The 27,868-nt window shown below is 36.4% G+C and overlaps 1 protein-coding gene across 2 annotated transcripts in view; it reads right to left on the reverse strand.

Moving 5' to 3' along the window:
* Positions 1 to 2,354: 2,354 nt before the first annotated feature.
* Positions 2,355 to 27,868, reverse strand: part of RNMT (RNA guanine-7 methyltransferase) — a 30,297-nt gene continuing 4,783 nt past the window's right edge. The window contains exons 3-11 of one of the 2 annotated variants that reach the window (XM_087438919.1): positions 27,519 to 27,654; positions 24,457 to 24,582; positions 21,753 to 21,868; positions 20,609 to 20,790; positions 19,938 to 20,102; positions 15,879 to 15,996; positions 11,562 to 11,663; positions 10,427 to 10,460; positions 2,355 to 7,112 (exon numbers count right to left, since the gene is read on the reverse strand). In XM_087438919.1, the coding sequence (XP_087295045.1) occupies positions 7,075 to 7,112; positions 10,427 to 10,460; positions 11,562 to 11,663; positions 15,879 to 15,996; positions 19,938 to 20,102; positions 20,609 to 20,790; positions 21,753 to 21,868; positions 24,457 to 24,582; positions 27,519 to 27,654 (1,017 nt within the window). In that variant the 3' untranslated portion in view covers positions 2,355 to 7,074. Of the gene's footprint in view, positions 7,113 to 10,426; positions 10,461 to 11,561; positions 11,664 to 15,878; positions 15,997 to 16,047; positions 16,088 to 19,937; positions 20,103 to 20,608; positions 20,791 to 21,752; positions 21,869 to 24,456; positions 24,583 to 27,518; positions 27,655 to 27,868 lie in introns of those variants that run through there. The other variant, XM_087438920.1, reaches the window with a different exon arrangement.

Consider the following 27,868-nt stretch of genomic DNA (forward strand, 5'->3'; position numbering starts at 1 on the left):
TGTGTTATATTAATTGATTTTCAGATGTTAAACCATCTTCGCATTACTGGAATAAATCCTACTTAATTATGGTGTATAATCCTTTTTATATGCTGCTGGATTCCGTTTCCTAGTATTTTGTCAAGGACTTTTTAATCTATATTCATAAGAGATATTGGTCTGTAGTTTTCTTTTCTTGTGATGTCTTTTCCTGCCTTTGGTATCAGGGAAATACTGGCCTCATAGAATGAGTTGGGAAGTGTTCCCTCCTCCTCTACTTTCTGGAAGAGTTTGTAAAGAATTGGAATTATTTCTTTTTAAAATATTTGACAGAAATCACCAGTGATGCCATCTGGGCCTGAGTTTTTCTTTGTGGGAAGATTTTAAGTACTAATTCAATTTCTTTACTATTCAGATTCTCTTATTTCTTCTGGAGTCACAGTTTCAGTATTTTGGGTCCTTTTGTCTTTACAGGAATTGGTTCATCTTAAGTTATCTAATTTGTTGACATCAAATTGTTTATATTATTTCCTTATAATCCTTTTAAATTTTATAAACTTGATAGTGAATTCCTCTCATTCCTCATTTTGGTAATTTTTCTTTTTTTATAGTCAGTCTAGCTAACAGTTTGTCAATTTTGTTGATCTTTTTAAAGAACTAAGTTTTTTATTTCATTGATTTTCTCTATTGTTTCTGTCTTCTATTTCATTGATTTCCACTCTAACCTTTATTTCTTTCCTTCTTCTTGCTTTGACTTTATTTTGCTATCCCTGCACTCCTCCCCTCCCCCCTCCCGCCTAGTATTTAAGTGGAATCTTAGGTGATTGACTTGGGATCTTTCTTTCCTTTCTCAATATAGCTGTTCATTGCTATAAATTTCCCTCTAAGCACTGCTTTAGCTTCATCCCATACATCCTGATGTTTTTATTTTCATTCAGCTCAAAATATTTTCTGATTTTCCTTGTGATTTCTTCTTGGACCTATGGGTTATTAAAGAAAGTTTTTTGGTTTAATTTCCAAATATTTGTGGATTTCCCAAATTTTCCTTCTGCTGCTGGTTTCTAATTTGATTCTATTGTGGTAAGAAAAATACTTTGCATGATTTTAATCCTTTTAATTTTTTTGATATTTGTTCTATGTTCTATCCTGGAGAATATTTCATGTACACCTAAATAGAATGTATATTTTGCTGTTGTTGGGTGATGTGTTCTATAGATGACATTGAGGTTAAGTTGGTTGATAGGGTTGTTCAAGCTTTCAAATCCTTGCTGCTCAGGGTTATCTTATAAGAACATAAAATAGATGACCTCATTCATATAATCCTCTTGTTGGGAAAAGGCTTTCCATCCACCTTAGAATAATATCCAGATTTCTTCCCACTCCTGCCTAACTTGATGTATTCATCATGTAGCACTCTTCACTTTGCTCAATTAACTCAATTAACAAGCTAAAGCTACTCTTGTCTCCTGTTACTGATATCAAGATTCATTATAAAGATAGAATTAAGATAGTGTGGTATTGGTGCAAGGGTAAACAAGCTGACCATTGGAACAGAATACAGAAACAAACCCATACATATATGATCACCTTATACATGACAAAGGTGAAAAACTGTGGTATAGTGGGGAAAGGATGGTTTTTCTCAATAAATGGTACTAGGGCAGCTGGAAATCCATAACAGAAAACTTCTACCTTAAACCCTATCTCACACTATTAACAAAAATCAATTCAGTAAGATTTCAGAGTGAAAGGAAAAAAAAAAAAAAAAAAAAAGACTTTAGAAGAAAATACAGAACACCTTCATGATCTTGGAGTAGAAAAAGATTTCTTAAGCAAAATATGCCAACTATGAAGGAGAACATTGGTATATTGTACTATATTAAGAGCTTTTCATCAAATATGTTCTCATAACGCAATACATTCAACAAAGGACTTGTACCCAGAATAGATATATTTTTAAAAACCAAGAAGTCAATACAAAAAGATAGTCCACCCAACAGAAAAATTGGCAAGAACTTGAACAGATAATTCATGAAAGGACAATCAAAGGCCAATAAACATATGAAAAGTGCTCAATCATGTTAATAATCAGTGAAATGAAAACTAAAATCCCACTAAGATACAGCTACATGCCTGACAGAACAAAATAAAAAAGACTGACACTACTGAGTGCTGGCGAAAATGTGGGGCAACTGGAACTTCGGAAAACTCTTTGGCAGTATCCAGTAAAGTTGAACATAATGTAAATACTATGACACTACAATTCCACGCCTAGGCAGAAATGACTACCTATGTGCACCAAAATTCATATACTAAAATATTTGAAGCAGTACTATTGATAATAGTTCCCAAACTGGGAATGAACCAAACATCCATCAGATAAATAATACGTGGTTTATTCACACAGTGGAATACTATACAGTCATGAGAATAAACCATGTACAATTACATGCAACAAAAATCTCATAATGTTGAGAGAATAAGCCAGATACAAAGCAATATATACTGTTTGATTCCAATCATGTAATGTCCAAAAACAGACAAAATTAGTCTATGCTCTTAGATTGTCAGGATAGTGGTTACCTTTGGGGAGGTAGTAACTGGAAGGGAGCATGAGGGGAGCTTCTGGCGTACTGGTAATATTGTTTGTTGATCTGGGTGGTGACTGTATGCCTGTGTTCTATTTGTTAAAAATCACTAACTTGTTTGTATATATGTTACACTTCAGTAAAAAGTTAAAACAAAATGATTTGCCTCTACCTGAGTAATCATCTCAAACTGAAGAAATAATTTCTTTTCTCTTGGCCTCTTCCCTTGGCTACACTCTCTCAACTCCTAACTGCCACTTCTAAGGAGGGTGAGAGGAGATTCCACCACCAGCCCCCTCCCCACGCCAGCTAACATACAGACTAGATTTGCTACAGGTCTGGTTACTAAAGGAGCAGGTCTACCAAAATGTGAAATCCAAGTCTATCTTCCCCTCCTGCCTGTTGACTATTCACTTTTTACCTCCTCCCCTAGTAAACTCAAGTGCCCTCCTGCTCTCTCTGCCTCACAGCCTCTCACTCAGGAGTAAATCTTCCTCTCAGGGAACATTTAAACAAGTATCTAAGTTTTAAACCAAAAAGATGTAGCTCCAATAGTTAACATTTCAAGTCCCATGTAGTGGATCAGCAAGGAGTCATTTGGGCCTTTCTAACACTCCTGGAGGTAAATAACATGCAATTGGAGTGCAGGCCTGACTTGGGGGATATGGGGTGCTCAAATCCTGGCTCTGCCTTGGGCAAGTTTGTATCCTGTGCCTCGGTTTCCTCATCATTAAAATAGGGATAATGGTGCTTACCTCATACAGTTGTTACAAGGATCAAAATGAGTTAACATATATAAAACATTTAGAAAAGTGATTGACATAAGGTAGGAGCTTAATAAATATTAGCTGTCAACTTGGCTTTATCCAAGGTATGTTGTCCCCAAGGACGCATCATACAGGATGAGTCCAGGGAGCAGAGAGGGCTTTGGGGCTGACACAAAAGTCTCCCCAGGCAAACTGAGGAGAGTATTCCTGAAGTCCACACTTGCTCAGTATTGCAGTGAGGAACAGGCACACACGCTTCAGGGCTAAATGGAAGTGGAGGAGAAACGGAGAAGAACGCAGGTGAAGAGGTGACTGTCCTCCAACCTCCATCCCCTATATATCTGCTAAATAAGTCTATCACTAAATAAGTGTAGCAGTCATTGCATTGATTGCCTTCAAACAATCAGGAATGTTGCTCTGTCAGAGGGTGGGGAAATGAAGAAACTTCTCATCAGGTGTAGTACTCCATATAACCGCAGCTAGGGAGGTGGTGACATCATATACCTATGCTTCCTATTGACCAAAGGACCAGTAAAAGCAACAGGTATTTTGGTACAACGTATATTATAGGGCCCTGGTCCCTGGAAATGACCTCCACTTTGAAGACCCTTAAGAGACCTTGGCAGTGACTGGCTCACGATACATACAAAGCCTGAGGTAGACAACGAAAAGTTTATCATCAATGAAAAACAACGTTCAGTAGCTAGAATATTCATACTGGCATTTTCTCCCGTAAGGGAGACCTATCCAAGAAACCAAATCTTGATTAGAAGGATACTTGAAGACATTTCAAAGTAACATAATGGCAAGAAGCTAAGACAAGCTGAAGAATAAATTCCCAAAAGAGATAATGGGACTGGAGATCTGGACATCTGGTAGCTAGCTGACAATGCTTTTTCTGCCTCTCCATTGCTGATCAACATTGCACCCTGCTTCAAAGCCCATCTCACTTTATACACCTCTGCTCTGATGCCCTACTAATGCTTTTAACACAAATTTAGACAGCAGTCATATTTCCTCACCTTCCAAGTTTGGGGAGGGCGTAGGAAACTCTGTATGATAATCCACCTTTCAGAGTCATTACACAGATTAGTTCATAGAAGCCAAAGTATCTATAATCAATGCCTTCTCTCCCTGAAGGCAAATTTCTTCCGAGAGTCACATTAGAACCAGAGGCTTGGAGGGCACTGAAAGAGCAGAGTCACTACCCACAGGCTTGCTGCAGTCTGTAGGTTAGGAGACCTCCCCTTTGGATGCAGCTGAAAATGGCCAGTTTCTCTTCCCAAACACTGTAGCTATGTAGTGCCTTTCCTGTAGTATATTCTAGCCCCAAAGAATTCAGTTTGAGCATTCTTAGTTCTACCAGAATCCAGCCTAGATCAATCCTCCCAATCTCAGGCTGTGTCCTTTCCACAAATGCCTGATTTGATCCTTATTTCTATTTTTATCCTTGGAGGACAAACTGAATGGCAGGTCTGGGAGTGCCCGGCAGTCACTTCCGTGAACCTCTTACACCACTGATCTGACAGTGCAAAGCCATGCCCCTCTTGTAACAGTTACCACAAGTCTTGAACGGAAAATCACCAAATATTTAGACTGCATGTGTGCTGGCGGGGGGTGGGGAGTCCTACTCGCGTTTACCTTGGTGATAGGAGATTGTGGGCAGGGGCCATCTTTTCCTAACAGTTCTTCTTGAGTCACTGCCCAGACACTTAACTGCAGCAATGAGACATCGGGGAGTGGAGGGAAAAGCAGAGATGGCAATGAGGCCAACAAAGCTCAAACGAAACGGCAACTGCCGGAACTCTGCACCCTCTGAGCATGGCTCCGCGCCTCTCCTGCACACACAACACCTTCCTCAGACCCCTGAGCCCTGCCTGATCCTTTCAGGCTCTCTCTGCTCCTTTCTACCCACTGAAGGCCCTGGAGACTCCACCTTCCTTTTCTCCCTGCTTTGTATTATCACCAATTACTCCATCCTTTGGGGGAGTCTTCTCTCTCCCAAATTATCCATGGAGTGGAAAGAGCAGAAAGAGGCTAAAAATGTTTTATTACTTGCTTAAAATTAACTAAGACCATTAAACGAGAATAGAGATACGAAATAATACAGAAGCTTTTCATACTCTACTGAACTATCAAAAATACTTCCCGGCACTTCACCCAGAACTAAAACAAGCCTGGATATGTTAACACTAAGACCCCATCATTAGCTAGCTAACAGCAGCCACCCTAGTCCGAAGTACTATTATTTATTTCCCCGAATGACTTACGGCAAACCACCACTAAGGCAAAAAGACTTAATTTTTGTAAACTGGTAACAGTTTGGAGATTGACAGATTGCAGAATCAACAGAAATGAACAGAAATTAGGTAACTCGTGTTCTCTTGCTAAAAGATTTGCTACTCTAATACCACGAACAATCAACATATATAAACGAATTAAGAGACTATACTTTTTAAACACTCTGGATAATTATAGAAAACAATGTGTTTTAAATATGCCTTAAATAAATGATTTTTAAAAGAATAGGCAATAATTGCTCTGCTTTGCTCTTTAAGTTTTTCACTACATCTAAAAACTGGCAAGTTTCCTAAATGGTGACATAAAGTGAGGACAAGAGCTCACCTAGGTGTCAGTTTTGGAAGAACAGTCAAGCAAGGAGCCAAGGCTGACAATTTTAACAGTTCCAAAATGGCAAATACAAATTCTGAATGGTGATGAGACTCTGGATCCTACTGTGCAAAGTATGATATTGTAATAGAGGAAAAGAAACTGCTTCTTTCTGGGCTGAAGGGGGTAACAGGTCTACAGCACGTGGCGCCAGTAACCGAGACGGAACATCGGGGAGAATTAACCTGAAGTCTGTTCGCTTCCTTCACAGTCACATCCTCCTATTGCAGTTCCATATACAAATCTGACGAAAATGTGCAACAGGTTTATGGGAGAGGTTTTCATGAAATCTTAAGAAAAACAACTACAGCATTTTTGTTCAATGAAGAAAGGTAAATCTGTCTAATTACATTCTTGATACCTAGGAACATTAATTGCTATGGTGGGAAATTCTTAAGAGAAAACTCCCAAAATCCAAAACAATTCTATGCTGGCATCTAAAATGTTCTATACAGTTCCAGAATTGCATCATATTAACAAAGAAAGTATTATTTATAACAAAATGTAATAACTGGCTAAAATTCTAGACAAATAACTTTTACAACCATCTAAAATTTAGTTTTGAACTTATAACTTTAGCAATACATATTGAACACCTACATTCAATTGTATAGAACACAATCCACTTAATCTTGAAAAACACTATATAACAAAACTACGGAAATGAGCACATACACCTGCAAATCAGTATGCTCCCTCATCAATTTTATAACTGTAATAAATTTAATACTGTAAACAAACACTGAACAAACCAGAACACTGTGGAAAAAGTTCAGCGGCTTTAACAAGTCATATTATAATTTTTATGAGCTGAGAGAGTAGAGGCAAATGGAATTCTTAGAACATTACTTAAAAATAGATTTTTAAAGACAAAGGTCCCAACTTATTCTTATATACACAAACAAAAGTTCATCTGTCACAGACAGCAAATGTTGAATTTATACAGTGGAGTTTCCGGCAGCATCCTGCACATTTAGAATAATTAAAATAAACAAATGGAAAGTTGTCAAATCTATCTAAGATGGATCATAAGATGGAATACAGCTGTTCTGGTGCTACTGTGTATGTGCTCACTGCTGCTTCTCAAATGCAAAAACCAAGTAAATACCTAAAAAGAAAATAAATAAATGTTAGAGTTTGGTTTCTCATATCCTCAGAGTAAACAGAACAATAATCTCAGTCCTATTTGTAATTTGGTGAAAATTCTTAGGCTCTCAAGCAGCTTTTGAAGAGGAAAAATCCCATTATTTCTATGGGTTCCTCAATTATTTTAAGTCATATTTAAGCAGATATGGGATTATATATGTTCACCTGAAAACAAATATTCACTTACTGTAATACTCAGTGACATCACAGACCTTGAGAAAACCTATTCAACAGCTCTAAAAATCTCTAAAAAGTCTGAGATTAGCAAATTTAAAAGCATATAACCAAGGAAAACTAAAACTAAAAAAATCTTATGATTTAATTCTTTTCACCTGAAGCGAGACAGGTAGAATAAGTGCACTACTATGAGTACTACTGGCAGTGGGACTCTAAGTTTTCTATATAGAAAAACTAAGAAGAAGAATTTTAAGGAACATATAGTATGCATGTTAAAATTCATCCAATTATCCAATTGTGTTGTAGGGCCTGGTAAGGAAAGTGAGCCAAAAGCCACACAATAATCAATGCTTAGATATATTATTTTTCTGGCCTCAATAGTGATATTCCTGCACATATGCAGCCCCAAGAGTACTCTCCCTTAAATGAGGTTTCCTGCTTTGATGTGTGTTCACTCAAAGACATCTAAATGTGTCTATGGTTCCCCAATCTGAATCACACTGATGATCAAACCTATTATATTTTCCAATAAGATACCAACAGACTTCATGGTAAGAAAATACCTAAAAAGATGACAAATCCTCAAAACATCACAAGGATGTTCAGGGCGTGCGCTAGAATATTCAACCAGCGAGTCAAGAAATAGGCCACGTAACTTGGAGTTCTTGCTTTCTGAGTTAACTTTTGAATAGGGGATAGATGAATGACTGCTTGCAGACCATGTAACCGCCTCCCGATCCTTCAGGTTTGTGCCCTTCCAACCCAACCTGTACAGGACCACCATACCAGTCTTTCCAAACTACTACACTGGTCATGCTGTTCTCTGCTCCCTATCTGCTAGATCCTGATTTCTTTTAGGAGAAATGAAACATGGCTGGCAGTATAGGAAATAGATGGGCAGAAAAAAGGCAGAGTAATCTATAGATTCTTCCAAAGGATAAGGAAGTAGGGAATAAGGAAATGAAGCAGTCTAAAGCATTCACAAGTTTGTTACGAGACTTAGGAGAGGCCGGCATTACTTAGCTTGCCCTGTACTCCAAGGGTTCTTTCTCTAGTCCAACCCAGCCAAACCCACCCCAAACACACCTATGTTCTGCAAGCAACCAGCTAATCCTGTCCTGTCCTAATCTAGGGTCTTTTGAAACCACTGAGAAACAGTGTCTGATTTCAGAGAAGCAATTAGTAACTTTCTTTCCTTTCTAACTCAAACATTCTGAAAGTCTCACTCATTATATAAAATGCCTTCTGTGCAGGCATTTCAATTGGCATTTAAAGAAACAAATCTGAACCATTTCTAAAAGCAAATCAGCAGCAATTTCCTACCTTCCTTTCACATTTAAAGCATCTTCTAGAGAAGCAGCAGGCTCTGGTAATAAGAGCTTAATGATTAGACCAGCAGGAGTTTAAAATATAGCTTCTTACACTTATTAAACTGTGACACCAGGCAAGATACTCTCCTGCCCACGAAGTCCTCCAGTTTAGAATAGTGTAACTCACCAAAGAGCAGGCTGATCTCGAACGCTAGATCCTGACTGCAGTTTGGCTATTGCTCCTTTCCTATTGCTTTTCACATCTCTAACCCATCTCTTCCTCAACTGACTGGGGCCATGTAATTCTCCATCTGCATGTTATCACTAAAGTCCACATTTAATATAAAAATATAGCTCTAAGTCATAACCAGTACCACCATCACAACCTTTGACCAAAGTTGTTTTCCTCTCACAGTACTCTGGGACTGGCGGGATATCTAAGATAGCTCCCCATCTCCACTCTAGCAAAAGTAATGAAATGCATAGGTTTACACACACATTTCTCAGTTTGTCAAAGAAGATTATGTCTACAATACATTCTCCGATCCCATTTCTACTAAGGGTACCAATATTGTGAGACAAATAGGCTTAAAATGTTGGCCCTGTTTGTCTTCTTTCCTCTTCCTCTCTATCCAATTCAGCAAGTCCTAAGAAATTTTCCTTTCACATGGGCTTCCAGGAGGCCATGGTTATGAGTATGGACCACCTGCGTTAGCTCTGTGACCTTAGCCAAGTTATTTAACTGCCTTCTCATCCGTGAAAAGGAGATATAATAAACAGTAGTCTACTTATAAAGCTGTGAGAATTAAATGAGTTACAACAAATGAAAAGCTTAGAATGGTCCCTGGGCACATGTTAAACACTCAATAATATCAACTATTATTATTTCTCAGATTTCACTAGTTTTTATTAATCTCTCCTTCACTTATTTTTCCCCTTATGGTAACTTTAGCACTTAAAACGGTTTGCCTAGTGGTGCATTTATTTGTGTCTACTTCTTCCATTAGATAGTACACTTCTGGAAGGCAGAGATTATAACCTGTTTCCTTTTTAGATCCAAAAGCCCTTTCACAGAACTTTACATAAATCAACTCTCAATGTTTGTCAGATGGATTGTCTTTGATTACCACTTGTGGCTTCAACGCAATCAACAAATATTTAAACGAACAGTGGGAACTATCTTTTAAGTCCTCAGGGCAACCATATAAGGGTATTAGCATCATCTTAACAGTGAGACTCTGAGAGCTGACTTCCTCAACATTCATCTACTGAAGAACCACAGGACTTCACAGATTTACCAGGCCTCTGACTTCTCTTCCAAAGACAGGTCCAGAATGTCTCTGTATCATGCCTATTCCCAGTCACATACCTTTCTAAAATATCCTGCTCACTGCTTCTTCACTAAATGTTCTAGTATTTATTATGCCTTCACTGTCAACATCAGAGTGGCTAGAATCAATAAAATACAGGGCCTATAAGCCAAAATTTCCAATAGAAATCTGAGGTAAAGACATCAAATACAGATGGCTATGTAGTAATGAGTAGGCAACAAAAATGTTTCACAACGCTCAGGAAAGTTTATGTTTAGCAACATCCTGCATATATTTTCTCTTGGTACTAAATAGCTGTGCAAGAAAGGGGGAATTAGACATATATAGGGATTTTGTGTAAACTAAACACATACAATCTAATATGTGTCAGAAAAATTCTACAGTTTTCAGATTTTAATGATCACTTTGAAACAATCTTTGAAAATGTCAGTAAATCTACACTGATGTGATATACTCACTTGCAGCTTCCCATTCTGATTTACTTAAGGTTCCCTAAAATTAAAAAAACAAAGAAAATTGTAGATTGAATATAGAAGCACATATTATGCTTATTTTTCAATAATGGACAGAGGTGCCCAAATAATCCTAACTTCACTACTAATATACATACAATTTACTGTAAATATTATTGTGATCTGAACCCATAAAATGAGTCAATGAGATTAACCTTTAATGCCACCTTCTCACCACTTTTGCCCTCCTGCCAAATTCCCTCAACTACTGATTCTCAACCAAAGGGGGAATTTGAGTAAAGAGAGTATTCATGCACGTGTGTAACTGGAAAAAGCATCTATCTAATAGTTTTAACTTGGAAAACAAAAAAATAAAAAAGCCTATCTCAAACATCAAATAGCCCTGCAGGAGGGAATAAGATTCTTGTGTTTTTACAAAGCAATTACAAAGTAAAGTACATATCATACAAAGGAAATAAATTATATTTAAAATAGTTATCCAAATATTAAAAAAAAATTTTGATACAGTAATATATGTGCTATTTTGCACATGCATTGACTAACAAGATATAGTGGCAATTCTAATAACTAATGTAATTTTCAGGAAGTGATGAATATAAACAATATTCTAAGATGTCAGCAGAAATGTGTTACACAAATATCTATAATTTTATTGATGACAAAGTCACAGCTACAGCTAATACCACTGTGGTACTGTTGCATTCATAATTTAAAAAAATGTGAACTTCCCTGTAGAAGTCAGTGAAAATGAAAATGTAATTTTTTCCCATCTAAGTTCATGAGCTCCTCAATTTTATCTATGGAACACTGTGAGTCAGTAGTACCTAGGTTAAGATACAATGATATAGTAAGCAAACTCTCAAACTAAGCCTATAACTTTTCCCCATCTTTACTGCCTCAGATATAGCACTCCATTCTCAGTTCACTGAAGTACATTTTATTCTATATTCTATGGTTATAAAAAGTCAGCATAACTTAGGGGAAACAGACTAATATGTATCTTATTTGTAACTCAGTGAACCTAAGAATTATAAACCAGTGAAATAATTTCCTAAGTTTCCATATAATATATGCTTTTTGTTTCATTTTCTGTAAAATATGTCAAAAAATGAAAACTTACCAAAGGTAACCTTACTTGACTGTTCTTCATGTACTTTGCTGCATGTTCATAGTCATCCACCTTCTCAGAGGCAAGTTTGGAATTCTCATTTGCAGGATATGGCTAGGGAAGCAAGTGAAATTCCTAGTTAAGATATTACATTGAAATTTACAATTCAGAATTAAATACACTAAATCACTGAAATAAAATAATTAAGCCAATAATCCCTAAGTATTACTTCAGGAATACAAACTACACATACTTTTGAAATATGAAAAAAAAATGAGTAGAGCGAATCCTCTCTTAACAAAGCAGCTATTATGGTCAACGTTGATCATAATCATAAAATATTTACTGTTGGACTAATCTGTACCATTTAATCACCACCAAGGACCACTTAGCAGCAAACACTTGCATCTCCCTGACTCCCAGTCAAAGGCTTTTTCTGTTACAACACAGAGCTGAAGGAAGGTATTATCAAGAGTTTAATACTAATTTGAGCATTATGGTGATTTTAATAGCCATGGAAAGCGTGAACAGCAATTAGAAATAATACAAGTGAAAAACTCTAGTCAACAGAGAACCCTGCAAGTTCAAGAAGATAAGAAAAATAATTCAGCCTCCAAAATACAGGCAGTCTCCATATTTCCAGAAGAATCTGAAGGGCCACAAAAAAAATGCTGTGTTTTTAAGGGTATGCTGGCCAAATGTTTATTCAAATTATCTCAAGCACTAATTTTAACCCACTTTAAGAAAATCAAAATAAATTGTATAGAATATTTAATATAACTACCACCTACTCTACACAGGTTATATATTCTTTTTTTTTTTTAGAAGCAAGAATGTTTTTTGTTTTTTTTTTATAATTTCATTTATTAATTTATTATTTCCCCCCAAAGCCCCAGTAGATAGTTGTATGTCACAGCTGCACACCCTTCTAGTTGCTGTATGTGGGACGCGGCCTCAGCATGGCTGGAGAAGCGGTGGCTCGGTGCGTGCCTGGGATCCAAACCCGTGCCACCAACAGCAGAGCGCGCGCACTTAACCGCTAAGCCACGGGGCTGGCCCGAAGGTTATATATATATATATTTTTTAATAATTTTATTTATTTATTTATTTTTTTTCCCCCAAAGCCCCAGTAGATAGTTGTATGTCATAGCTGCACATCCTTCTAGTTGCTGGATGTGGGACATGGCCTCAGCATGGCCAGAGAAGCGGTGCGTCGGTGCAGGCCCAGGATCCGAACCCGGGCCAGCAGTAGCGGAGCGCGCGCACTTAACCGCTAAACCACGGGGCCGGCCTGGTTATATATTCTTTATAATTCTTTTCTTTGTCTTATTACAACAAACCAGCTACCAAGGAACCACCTTAGACCTAGAGCATCCTGATGAATTTTTGTTTTTTTTTTTTTGTGAGGAGGACTAGCCCTGAGCTAATATCCAATGCCAATCCTCCCCTTTTTTGTGGGGGAGGTTGGCACTGGGCTAACATCTGTGCCCATCTTCCTCTACTTTATATGGGACGCCACCACAGCATGGCTTAACAAGCAGTGTGTCGGTGTGCGCCCGGGGTTCCGAACCTGGGAACCCTGGGCCGCCAAAGCAGAGCATGTGTACTTAACCGCTGTGCCACCAGGCCAGGCCCACCCTGATACATTTTTAAGAAAATGATCCAGGAATGTCTACTTTGCTATTTTCTTCTTCCCTTTTCTTTATAAATATCCTACAATAAGCTGAGGCATTAGAAAGTTAGCTGCTTACTGTTTAAAAAGCATTGGCTGTTTGCACTTCCGTGTTGTTACCATTAGCAACTTTGCTTTTTACTGTATCTTAACACAAAGGATGTAAGAAACATCACTTATTATCACTACGTTTTTTTGAACTTTCAATCCCACATCTTATGGTTTCATCACATCACGAAGTTTCAAAACTAAAGACTGCCCAACTATTCTGTTGTAAATTTGCTCTTCAACTGGTCAGTGTAAGTCTCCTCCATGGGATTATTTGCCTGTCCCTGGACATCTAGTTTCTCTCCCCAACTGATCATTTTAAAAGACCAAACAACATATGATTATAAAGCTGCAGAACTGATTGTTTTTTCAAAACTTGCTAAAATGTATATCCCATTAAGTGTCTCCTCTCAAAGCCATTACTTTTTGAGAACTGTTCCCAGGTGAGAAAAAACAAAACAGGTGTGAAGACTTGATAACTACAGTTTCTTGGCTTGCGTCTTTTCATTCTTCCTTCCCTCTGCTATGCTGCTCCAGGAGAGCAGGGCAAAGTTTTACTGGTTCTATTGCTGAAACTCTGGGCCAGCTGAAGGCCGACAGCTTTAGGAAAAGACTTCTTGTGGCAAACATCAAAAAATAGATCCATTTAAATCTCTGACCTGGATGCTAAAGGAATAGCATCCTGACTGCTCTTTCTGCCTCTGGTCTTAACACGCCTCCTACCATCCTCCATATTGCCACCTGAGTCACGTTCTCATTCTTGCTGGGTCACGTCCCCTCCTGCTCAAAGTCCTTTACATGCCTGCAAAAGTGACTTGGTGAAGAAGTGGGAAAAACCAAAGGACTTTTTCAAACTGCACACTATTATTGCTCATGTATGTCCCCAGAGAGCCACAGTAATAGGTCATATCCTCAAGGGCAGTACTGGGAGGGAAGACCAGAGAATCACTGTGCTAAAGAAATACTGAAAGTTATTAGTACTTCCTCAAACATTCCCTGCTCACTCATGCGTATCTGTCCTTACTCTTACGGTCTACCTTCTTCCCAAAAGACCCTTTTATATACTCATTGCACTTTAAATATTTCTTCATTACTGCAAATTTCACATTGTACTGAATTATTTGCTTGTATCTTTATCTCCTTAATATACCATAAGATCCTTGAAGGAAGGAGACCTTATTATCCCATATCCCACTATCTACATATACTTTTGAATAAATTACCCAAATCAATTCATTACTTACTTATCTGCTAAGAGAAAGTATAAATAACTGTATAATTGTACACGCAAAGCTCCATCAAGTAAAGATGACATACTAAAGGCATGTGTGTGTGTGGTGATTTATGTACACACACTTTTTCTAGTTTTACCCTCTCCCTCAAAACAAACAAAAACAACCCTCTCCTCCTAATATAAAGCAAATACAAACATTCCTAATTCTAAAATATAGGAAATATAACCAACGAAAGAATATAACATTTTAGTGATTACTGGTTTCAAGACAATTTAGGATTTAAAGAGGATCCTTCCACTCAAAATTGGGAGGCGGAGGTATGGATACAACTATAACAAGAGACTTTTGTTTGAACAACACCTATAAAAAATGAAAAAAATTTGAATGTTAATAGCCATGTGACCTTAAACCAGTCATTTATTATCTCTGAGCCTCAGACTGCCCATTCAAAAATAGGAAAGTGGCTGCTCTGCCTACTTCATAGGGTAATTATGAGGATAAATAAGAGTATATTTAAAGTACTTTAAAAAATATGCTAAATTGAATGAACTCTCTAAAGAAATTTAATGACTAATTAATATGATTCTGCTGATCAATAACAAAAAATGCTATTTTAGATCTGTCCAATTAAACACTGATCAAGGACATAAGGAAAACTAACTAATCAATGGCTGTAGACTGTGTTTAAAGCTCATATAAATTACCTTCACTGCTGCATTAGGGGAAGCAGAGAGGAACCCAGGAGTTAAAGCAGGTCTCAGGACCAATACAATCAAAAAGACTGGAATCTTGCTAGATAGTCATGCAAGAACAAAATTATGCATGGTATGAACTTGTCTTGGACCCTGGCCAGGAAGGTTTTAAATTACTGATGTAACCAAAGGGCATTACTGTAAAGAAGTGGTTTGCAACTGGGGGTGATTTTGCACCCCAGTGGACATCCAGCAACGTAGAGACATTTTTGGCTATCACAGCTCGGGGCAGGGGTGCTACTAGCATGTAGTGGGTAGAGGCAAGAGATGCTATTGAACATCCTACGATGCACAGAACAGCGCCCCATAACAAAGAATCATCCAGTCCAAAATGTCAATAGTCCTGAGGTTGAGAAATCCTATTTTAAAGCAGTACTATCTAGAAAATAGAATTTGATGACAGCATCACATCATTCACTCATTCAAGTATCTACTGAGCACCCACCATTGCAAGTTTCTGTACCAAGCTCTGTCCTAGGTGCTGAAGAGTCTAGAGTAGTTATAAATAATCTGCGTAATTTATATAAATATTGAATGCCTACACGGCCTTGAAAGGAATCTCAGAAACAGCCAAACAAATTTACCATAACCTGGAGTTTTTACACCTTTTCTAAATACTTACTTCCAGGGCCTGCATTCGTTTTAACAGCATTTTATTTTCGTTGTTCTTAATCTTTTCTTCATAGAATTCCAGAAATGTTTTTTTGTAGACTAGTTTCATATTGTACTTCTTCGCCATTCTGTCCAAAAAATATTATTTAATGAAAAGGCTTCCAAAATATTTGCAATTCCTCAATAGCTTACTTTCACAAAACGGTGACATCTTCTGGGCTTAAACAAAAAAGCTACCATCACCTTTATAAATTCACAATAGGATGATGCAAAATGAATGAAGAGCAACATACCAATAACCATGCCTATAAGGAAATATGCATTTTTTTTGAAGTGGCATGACCCTTAACTTTTTTCTTTTTTGAGCAAGATTGGCCCTGAGCTAACATCTGTTGCCAATCTTCCTCCTTTTTTCTCCCCAAAGCCCCAGTAGATAGTTATATGCCATAGTTGTACAACCTTCTAGTTGCTTTACGTGGGACGCCGCCTCAGCATGGTTTGATGAGTGGTGTGTAGGTCTGCGTCCAGGATCAGAACCAGCGAACCCCGGGCCGCGGAAGTGGAGTGAGCAAACTTAACCGCTGTGCCACCAGTGGGGGTGGGAGTGGGGGGTGGATATGTATTCTAAATCTCAATGGGTCACAGGCAGCTCTCTCTATTAACGTAACAAATAAGTCAGGAAGTAAAGAGAAAGGCTGTGAGATGGGGACTAAGAGCTATAAGGAACACTTTTCTATTGATTCCATTTTATTTAACTTGATCCCTCACAGCAGCACTGAAAATAACTGCCAATTTCCTTCTTAAAATATTCTCTTTCATCTCTTGGATTCTCTGACAAGATATAGTATTCGTTTTTATCCTATATCTTGGGCTGCTTCTTTGCAGTTTGTTTTATAGGTCTCTTTTAACCAACTTTAAGTTTTAAGGTTCTGAAGATCTCTGGCCCAGAGCCTTACTCATTTTCACTTCCCTGACTACACAGCAGGCCAACAGCTATCTGTAGCTCAACTCTCTCTTGTGTCACACTCACTTATTCCACTGCTTCCTAGAAATCTCCACCAGGATATGTCACAGGCATTCTCTAACTTTCCATATCCAAGGTTGAACTCCACTAGACTGCTCTGCCAATTTTTGCCATATCAGTAAATTCGTCTAATGTTTCACGCCAGGAAATTCAAAGTTCTCCATGCCATCTCCCTCTCTCCTATGCCCGCTGTGTTCAACACACCACTGCTAATACTGGCTCAAGACAAGATTGACATAAGGGAAGCCATATTGTAGAAAAGAAACTTTATTGTAGCTTTGAATGACCTCTGCCTAACTAATCCAGCTGGATATGCGCCCTCCAGGAGATCTAACTGCTCTGTAGATTTTACAACCCTTGATTGTACATGTACCTCCCAGCTGTGATAAGATGATAACTTTGTTCTTTTGAGTACCTTAGGAATGTGATGACCCCCAAACAGAGAGTCTATGCTGATAGTCATCATCAGTGAAAACTGAAAGATCTGCTGTCGCACTCCCAGTCTGTAACACCAGAGGGTCAACATTCCTAACCACCCTCCCACCCCATAACCCACTGGCCTATGTAACCGCTGTAAGATTTTGTGCCCCCTTAAGATAGTTCTTTGAGACATTAGTTGGCCATCTTCCCCCTTGTTAGCAAGCTGTAATAAACTGCCCTTTCTTTTCCACCATCTTGCCTCTTGACGACTGGCTTTTGTCTCGCGGCGAGCAGATTGTGTCCTTTGTGCGGTAACACTACATCCTCTCCATTTACCTATAAAACGTACTTCAAATAGGTCCACTTCTCATCTCTTCACTGGCCCACCATCCTGCTTCAATCACCACCACCACCAGGCTGTAGCACTTTGCTTGTTTCCCTGCTTCTATTCTTACTCTCCTTCAATGAATTTTCCAACTGCAGCCAGATTAAGCCTTTCAAAAATAAATATGTGACTTCTCTCCTTTCCACCCTTCACTGTTTCTTCAGCACACTTAGGACACAATTCAAAAGCCTTTAATATGGCCTCTAAGGCACTCATTTATAATGAAATGCTGCCTCATCCTGAGCTACCTGGCCCTTATTCCTTAAGACCCAGTCACAATGGTTTTCCTTCAGCTCCTTGAACTAGCCTAGCTCTTTCCACTTCAGGGCCTTCACACATACTGCCCCTTATGCCTGAACAGTCTCCCTTCCAGGCTTCAATGGCCAACTCCTAGTTATCCTTTAGATGTTGACTTAAACAATACTTCTTCGCAGGTAGCTTCCTTAAATCCTTAATTACATTAGGTCTCCCTGTTATACTCTGGTTTTTTTCCCCCACTGCATTTGCCAAAGTTTATAATTATGTATCTGTAGGCAACATGAGGGAGCCTAGGGATGATTTCAGGAAGCAGGTAAAGGAGGAGAGGAAGAAAAGGGGAAAAAACTCTGAAAGGGTACATGAGAGAGCTTGTGAGGTGACAGCTGAGGGGACAGGGTGAAGGAAAATATGTGAAGGCCACTGGGATTTGTATGTGAGAGGCATATGTAAGGCAGGATTCCTTGTAATTTGAATTAGCCCTCCTTAGAAAGATAACGTGAGTAAAGATACAAGTCTCTTCTATTCTAGGCAGTTCATTTTCTATTCTAGGCAGTTCATTTTCTATCATAAATCTCCAAAATAAGCCTTTAGAAATGAAATGAAGTTTTACACCTAAGAAATACCATAATTACAAAGAACAGAGACTCAATTTGACCAATGTGAATAGGTTTGCCATATAAAAGCTAATTACACTTTTGTTCAGTTTAATGAAATGGCAAAAGGGCCAGCTCAAAATCCCTAAACACTTTCAGATGCTGTCTCACTGAATGAATACCTGTTTCAATAAATACTTTTTAAAATATTTAGATATTAAAGTGATGATTCATGACTATACATTTATCAACATTAGGCAATTTAAAGCAGAAAAGATTGCTGGTGCTTGCTTCGCATTTAAAAAAATTTCATTTTATTCTTTATCTTTTTGGGTATGTTCAAATCACCAACTTTGATAACCAAAAACACCAAGCTAAATACTAAACATAATACTAAAAACGTTTGTTTTATTTCTTCTTTTATAAAGTTGAAGAGCAATAACATTCCCCAAAAGTTTACTAATTTTAAGGAAAAAAATGTGATTTAAATTTGTTAATTTTATAGTTTACATTTATAAATTGTGTATAGTATTTTCCTCATGTTCAGTCACATGCTACTTAATTTTCTCATATTATTGTATAAAATTTTTATGTATTGTAGAACTCCTAAAAATTCTATACTTATAATTTCACAAGCTGACAGAGACACAATTCAAATAATTACCAACCAAAAACAAGTAGAAAATAAAGTTCTTCTTTTTCCTCAATTAAAGACTTTTGTTTTTAAAAAGCAGGAAATCAAGTTCAGCCAACTGTGACCTGGCCTACATTTCAGGCGGCTCTTCCACTCTGCCTATCACGGAAACCCCCAAGGCCAAGATGTCTCAAAAGGCCTTGAAGCTCCACCTGATGACGACTGCCCCAACCTTCCTGGTGTCCTGGGTTTGCCAGGACTTCTAGGAATTCAGGTGCATGAGTGAATACACTCCTGCATCAGGATTTTATTATCAACATTGCCTGTGAGACACAGGCAATTTCAAAGCTATAGTGAAATGTGAAACAACTTTTAATACCTATCCCTGTTAAAAGGAGGATCTGTGCTTTATGAAGACTCATTTTATATTACCAAAGTTACTAACAGTTACTTAAAAAAAAAAAATCTTCTGTTATTTGCAATGTCAGGTATTTTCTGCCATAAGTTGAAGGCAATAGGCTCCCTTTCTTACCTACAGGATAAAATAATTCCAGGAATGAGAGAAAGCTAAAGTAAGGCTGTAAGAGACCTACAGCACCAACCCTGTATTTGAGGTTAGTCTTTCTTTTAGAAGGCTATACCTTTTCTTTAGGTCCCATTTAAAATACAGAATAAATAGAAATACTGAGTTTTTTTTCCTTTTCTTTCTCTCCTAAAGCAAAAAGAGAATAGTAACAGATTAATGACATTCTTACTCATTTAGCAATGGAAAATAGACCAAGAATTCAGGGACATCCACAACACCTTCCAAGTTGAAGTCATATTTGCAGCCAAATAAAGGATAATCTCCTTTCTTCTGAAATTTCACAGTATATATTTCATTTCCAAATGATTCTGTTTCTGAAGCTTCAAGGCGTCTTCTATAAAGGTTATCCCCAAACCAAAATAAAAAGATTAAAATTATTAGCTCAGTGTTATTTCAATCAGATTACGCATGTGAAAAAACTACAAGATGCAATTTTAAAGACACTTGATTAACTTTTTAATTGGATTTGAGCTACTTTTAAGAAGGAATATACTAAAAGATCATTAACAATCTCACTAATAAAATTAGGCTGGAAGTAGCTTTCATTATCATGACAGCTGCTAAGTCTGCCTCAGTATCTGATCTGGAGTTTGTCTAGCACTATAACCTCTGGCTCCATGTAACGTCAGTCTCCAACTTACACAACAAGATGTTTTAAAGGTTCATCTGAAAATCTGTTCTTTGAACTTAAATTTTGAGTATCTACTCAAATACATTATCAATGCACTCAGCCCTGAGGAGATCAACATGGCATGTTTTATAAACTCTATTTCTGATAAATATTTACTACTTCAAAATAAGCTTAATTCTGAGTATTTTATAAACCACGAAAGTACTTACATCAGTTCAAAGCTATTGGGAGTAGTACCAATAAAATAGCCTCCAGGGCTCAGTCTCTCACAAGCATTTCTGAGCATCATGTCAGCCTGCTCATAGGACTCAAATGAGTAATGACAGACAAACTGACAACTGCAGATGTCAAAGCACATTTTTGGGTCATGAAATTTGTCAATCAAAAGTTCCTGAAACAAATTAAAATAGGTCAAGACTTTGAAGTTAACTGCAACACAAAAACATTTTAGTAAATTAATTTCTAGAATTAGCATCCTTAAAAGTAGACATGCCCTTCCACAACCTATCCTTTCTCTCATTATGTATAATAAAGGTCATAAAGTAATCATTCATTCTGGTTCAATAAAATTTGATTCCCATTTTCAGAGTAATTTTAAAAACTTAGGGATTCCAAAATCATGTTAAAAAATATATCAATCAAATATGACATTTAAAGGAGTTCATCCTTTTATTTGTCTTGACTTGAAAGCTAAAGTAAAATGATGTTGAACAATAACTTGGGTTAAAAGAAAACACAAAGCTGTCCTTGGGAACATTTTTTAAAATGCAAAAGTGTTTTTAAAGGTTTCCAACATTCTAGCAGTATACTATCCCTTTTCCTTCTCACTTTCACGACTGTAAACAAAATGTGTAGGATTAAAGGTATCTATAATAGTTTAATGAGTCAGACAGATAAAGAACATCAAGCTCAAGGTAAGACTTTCGCCATTCAAGTGTCTCTGTAGTTATTAAACTTCATAGTTGTTAAGAGATTCAGAAACACGTGGAAGGTGGAAAACACAAGACTCTGATCTGTTGGGAAACCATCCTAATAAATTACAAGGTGAACAAAAGATAAGGTCAGTTCTATTTCAAAATACTGGAAAATAAATCTCGTCCAACAGAAAAGCAACAAATGATTTCAAAAGTTCAAATTATTAAAAGCAAAAAAAATTCCCAGAAGTATTCAGTGGGTCATTTAAGGAAATTTATCATTAATAGAAATTCTAGTTGAAACTGAAAATGCACGTCCTCAAGTTTTTAATGTTTCAAAGCACATTTTCAAAAAATGAGCTTATTTTTAAAACAAATCATTTATCCAAACTAAAAATATAAAAAATAAACTGACAAATTAAAAAAAAAAATCCTGTACCTTTGAACAATCAGCAGTTATAAATTCTGCATTGAAAATATATTCATTATCACGACAACGATTTTTCATGTCCTCATACCGCTGCTGACACTGTTTGACAGAAACATCAGCGATATCTGCAAGGGGGATGGGTTAGTTAACTGTCAACAAAGACCCACAGAGATAAAACATAAATGCAAAGATGGCACAAATCTAGACATTAATCTCAATGGATAAACTCTGGCATGAAATCTAGCCTTAGTACAAGCAAAAAGCTTCTATTTCCTTCAAAACAAAAGACAAAAAAGTCTGTTCCAGTGCAAATGCCCTATTATTTTTCAAAAGGAATTAAAAGCTTTCTCAATAGGTACTGATAACAGAAAAGTTCTATCATGATTTTTAAATGCTTAGTCAAAGTTAAAAGCAGAAAGTTTAGATTCCAATTTGAATATAAAACCTGACACTGTATGGCCACCTTTGGAAACATCACATTTATATTTTCTTAATAAAATGTTATTTGCCTTTTTCCTTGTGTTGAGATTTACACTGATGGTACAAAAGCAATGGTGGGTAAATTGCTGGCACCTTATCATGAGTACAAGATAGCAGCATCAAATGATACTGGTCATTCTTGACACATTCTTCACCACTATACACCAACATGAAAAAAAGCCAATTTCATTTAATAATGTCCTTGATAAAGCAGTAAAAATTAATTTTATTAAACCTTGGCTCTTGAATACATGTCTTTTTAATATTCTGTGTGATGAAATGGAAAGTAACAAAACATTTCTGCTACAAAAGAAAGCTTGAACAGGACCTGTGTGACTGCGTTGTGAGCCACACTGGCCACTTTCTTCACAGAAAATTGTTTTCACTTGAAAGAACCACTGACAAACTGGTTATTCAGACTTCTAATTTGGCAGACAGTTTATTGAAAATGAACAAAGTGAGCCTGTCACTTCAAGCAAAACAACAGACAGTATTTGTTACCTATGATAAAATTTGAGCTTTCAAGTGAAAATTACATTTCTGAAAAACTTGTACCTACCACCATGGGCTGGGCATCTTCTCAACACTTAAGAGTTTTCTGACTGGTGGTGCTATTAAACAAATGTGATTTCTGGATATCAACATTTAGAAGATCTGCATAACTTGAGTGAACATTATTTTCCAAATATTACAAAATCTTGCAGGGCAAAAGATCTATTCAAAGTGCAAGACAGACCAATGGATTTCAATGTAACAGAACACAAAAAATTCATCAATATGGTTTCAGATTCCACATGGTAACTAACCTTTAAGGAACTACCTCTTGCCAAGCTTTGATGTAGTATCAAAGATGCATATCCTCAATTATCTGAAAAGGCTAGTAAAACACACCTCCATTTTACAACCACTTATTAAATAAAATATCACAACATATTGAATGCAGAATCAGGGTTGAGAATCCAGATGTCTCCTGTTTCCTCATGTTCAGTCACATGAAATCTGAAAATGCATATTCCAGACTCTAAAGGGATTTGCAAAAATATTTTTAAAATGCCAGTCTTCTCACTAACTTTTATTTCTTTAATGATTTAAAAACATTTTTAGGGGCTGGCCCAGTGGCGTAGTGGTTAAGTTCACATGCTCCATTTTGGTGGCCTGGGCTTGGCAGGTTTGGATCCTGGGCGCAGACCTATGCACCATTCATCAAGCCATGCTGTGGCAGCATCCCAAATACAAAATAGAAGATTGGCACAGATGTTAGCTCAGGGCCAATCTTCCTCAGCAAAAATAGAAAGACTGGCAATGGATGTTAGTTCATGGCTAATCTTCCTCACCAAAAAAAAAAAAAAAAATTTTTTTTAATTCTCAGTTTTAATTTCTATAATCAATAGATGTAACCACATACAGAAAAGCTTTCTGGGATCCTCAATTATTTTTAAGAGTGTACAGTGGTCATAGAACCAAAAACTTTGAGAATAGGCAATATCTTCACAGGTGGTGGTGTGCATGTCCTATTACTCATTACATTGGGAAGAACATGACATTTGCTTTTTCCACGTCAGTGTTAAGATTGACCAGTGGGTTCAGGTGCTTGACTTATTCAATTATTAATTCCTATCAACTTTTCACCTACTAGCTTTAGCATCTTTTTATGATTGTTGCTTAGATCTATTACTTCATGAAGGGTGGAAAAATAGAAATTTTCATCATTTCTCCTGCATTTATTCATTATAATTTTTCAATACAGAGGAGTTTCCCTTTTCAACCATTTGGTTACCTTGAAATACAGTTCATATAGGGTAAGGAAGATAAATACTCAACCTCCCTGCCCCCACTTAATTTATGAATTTCAGAATAATGAGCAAGTTTCCTAGCAACCTCCAAGGGTGAACAATGAGATTTCTTTCTTTATTTGATGTGGTTCAATCCACTGTAACCACTACTCTCTTTGGCAAGAGGAAGCCTTTTTAAGTATGTGCTTTAGACATGACTCCATTTCTGACTGCTTCTTTCCTCTTAGGAAGGAGAAGTTATCCCAGGCTCATTAACTGTATTATAACACCATCAGTAAAGTCTCATAACTTGTTTAAAAAAAAAACACCCATTTCATGTGTAGCCTCCAGATATCTTTTTGAAAGCTATTTTAGTGTCACATTGACAATGAGATCCTTCTTATTTTCCATTTACCTGACTGACCACAAATTATACTTTCCCACGTCATTATTTATCTTACCAGTACAAACTAGCTTGTTAATTCTTCCCTTTTTCCACTTGAGCAAATCTCCACCTTTCCCACATCCCAGGTCCAAAACAGTGATATCACATTTTTTTTTCTGTCGCACCTTTTCTAAAAATTCCCCTAAAAGAGAGAAATAGGTCATAAAAGAATATCTTTTCTCCATTTTTATTAAAGCATAAACTGTTACTCCTAATAACCTACTACCTTCTGCCTGACATATAAACTATTATATATTCATTTATGTAATTAATTCATAGCTTTTGGTAAACTAAAATATGACTAAGAGTTATGACTAAAACAAAATATGACTAAGTTAATTAACTTGATCCTCTAGCATTAAAGATGGAAGAGTCTATATCTGGTATTTCACAAAGTTAAGACAGGTTTCTGAAGGTTACTTTCAGAATTTGATTCAACATTAAATAATTTGCAGACATTTTAAATTCTAAATAACACAGGAAGACTCAACACTTGTTCACGATAAGAGAAAAGATAATTATTCACAATTTTTTGTAGTTTTCTCTTTCCAAAGCTAAGTGTTTAGCTTATTATTCACCTAAGTAAATCAAAACTATTATGGGATCATAAGAGTGCTTGATTTTCATAAAATTTGTCAGGTTTACCACCAAATGAAACACAAGAATTAGTCAAAAAACTATACATATCTCTTAATTTTCTATCATCAGAACTCCTAAACACTCTGAAAAATGCAATCTTTTATATTAATATATCAAATCACATTAATAGCCAATGAATAATATCAGTAGGTCCTCATACATCAATAGCCAAATGGTTCAAATATCAGTTAAAGGCATATTAATATTCTTAGACAATTGAAGTATTCAGTAATTCTAAAACTTGATACAATACTGAATCTTAGATCTACTCTTCCTGTCTTTATCACTCTTGAGTTTAACACTTCTTATTTCATGTGTGTACTATTTTGACTGCTAGCATATTCTGTACAAATACTTCTACCTTTCACTATCCATAGGATCTTAAAGTAATTTCAAGAGAAGCACAAATGTTCCATATTTAACTTTCTGCTATGACTCTTAAGAAAACAGCATAAAAAATAATATTGAAAAAATGAAAAACAAAAATAATGATAAAATCTATTTATTTCCACACACTAAGACTAAGGAGAGGAGAAATCATCATGAAATTATTCAAAGATATCTTTATTACACTCAAGAATAGTACACAACAAATTACTAAGCTCTAAGCACCAACAAGAAAGAGAAAATTAATGACAAAGAATGGGTATTGAGAAGAGAAAGTCAAAAGCCAGACAGGGAGCTTGGCACAGGCCAAAGTGATTGCATTAGTACCAGAAAGACAGGTGCAGATAGCAAAGCACCCATTGAGAGAGTTGCAGGAGCAGCTGAAGAAGCAAAGAATACCATGAATATGCTGAGAGAGAAATGTTTGCTAAGTCTGACTTAAGACTTTTTAAAAACTACCTATTTTCCTGATTATAAAAATAATACAACTAACAATATGGAAAATATGGCTGAACTTAAAGATATTTATTCAATGAATAAATACATGAATAACTGACACATCAGAAAAAATACCCAATGATAAGTTATCTGCCTTATGAGGATGATGAGGAAAGGAAGAGAAAAACTGAAAAGTTAGGACTAGTGTCCAAAGATTATCTTAAAAGTATAGACTAAAAATGCCATAATATTAACTTGAAAAAAAAAAAGCAGCTGACACTCACTCAATTACCCTAGCTGACACCTGGCAGAATCAAATAAATCATATTTTTGTAACAAAACATGAATATTAAAAACAAAAGTGAGATAGAAAATATTAAAATGTGTTCGAAATAATAAGCCTAATTCCCACGCTTTAATACTTCTCAGAATGGATAATCTATCTTTAAAAATTAGTAAATTACAAAACAAACAAACAAACAAACAAACAACTATAAAAAAAAATTAGTAAATGATCGGGGCCAGCCCAGTGGTGTAGCGGTTAAGTTCGCATGTTCCGCTTCCAGGGCTCAGGGTTCACCGGTTCAGATCCTGGGCACGGAACTACGCACCGCTCATCAAACCATGCTGAGGCGGCGTCCCATACAGAAGAGCTACAACTCTACAACTATGCTACACAACTATGAACTGGGGCTTTGGGGAGAAAAAAGAAAAAGAGAAAGATTGGCAGAAGATGTTAGCACAAAGCCAATCTCCCCCCGCCAAAAAAAAATTAGTAAATTATCATAAAAACTAGTAGAAAGTACCCATAGTTACCACTCAGTTCTTTCCAGTGTAATCAAGAAAGCATTCTCCCTTTTCCTGAGTGAGGCTGACTTTAAAAAAGCAAAAACCCTTAATGTGAAAAACTTTAAAATACACTGGTTTTTAAAATTCTCTAAATTCATGTAAGAGTCTGACTACTTAATGTACTAGATACAAAGCAATAAATATATTCTGAATCACATTTCCTCCACTGACTTCCATTTTAATTTCAAAGATGAGGTTCCATAGATAAAATGCTGGCTCCAAAAAGTTGAATGTCTTTATCAACCCTCAAAGTAAACTTTACTTCTCTCCAGACACTGTGCAAGAAACACAAATTCAGATGATAATCAACACCCGACTTTTACCAACTCATCAAAGGCCTAGAGATAAAAAAGCATGACACTGCCCATTTGCTTAACTTAATGGAACCTGAATGTTTAATCCAATATGTCATTGCTCCAAAACTATTAAAGTAAAATAGAATTACTTAATAGCACTAGGTAACCTTAATTCTAAGTATAAAAGGAGCACACTGCCTTTTCAAAGCCTTATTAACTTACCAACTTAATACCAATTAAATACTCATTAATATCTTATGTAGTCAACCAAAAGTAAATATGAAAAGAATTTATATTTTATAATGTAGTTTTAGTTTTGGCTCCAGTTTTATAAAGCCAAGGTTTGATAATTAAATGAATAGGAATTAAAGACCTAGTAGTTTGGTGTACGATTAACGACTGGGGATTAAAAAATGAGACATAAGCTGAAATAAAAAATTTCAAACTATAAATCAAAAAACAATCATACCAATGAGGATGCTTTTCATCCAATTATTAAAGTTCCTTAGGTAAAAAATACGACTTTGGCTACGCTTCTCCAAACCAACTTCCTGAAGTTCATTGTAGTGGGCAGCCACTGCTGAGCTGTGTCCTTCTTCCAAGTGCTGAAAATAAGAGAATGGAACAAAATTAAGGGTCAGAACACGGCAAAAATAAGCCTAAAAGAGTACCTGACCTATATAAGGATAAAATACTACTGAAATTGGTAAACTTCATTAAGCAATGGCATTAACCACAGAAATCCTACTAATTATAATCAGACATGAGACTTGTTTTCCCCTGTTCTCTATTTTTAAAAACAATTCTTAGTTTAAAATT

This window comes from Ceratotherium simum, chromosome 14 (assembly GCF_057802395.1).
Source record: "Ceratotherium simum simum isolate JZ-2026a chromosome 14, ASM5780239v1, whole genome shotgun sequence".
Taxonomy (NCBI): Eukaryota; Metazoa; Chordata; class Mammalia; order Perissodactyla; family Rhinocerotidae; genus Ceratotherium; species Ceratotherium simum.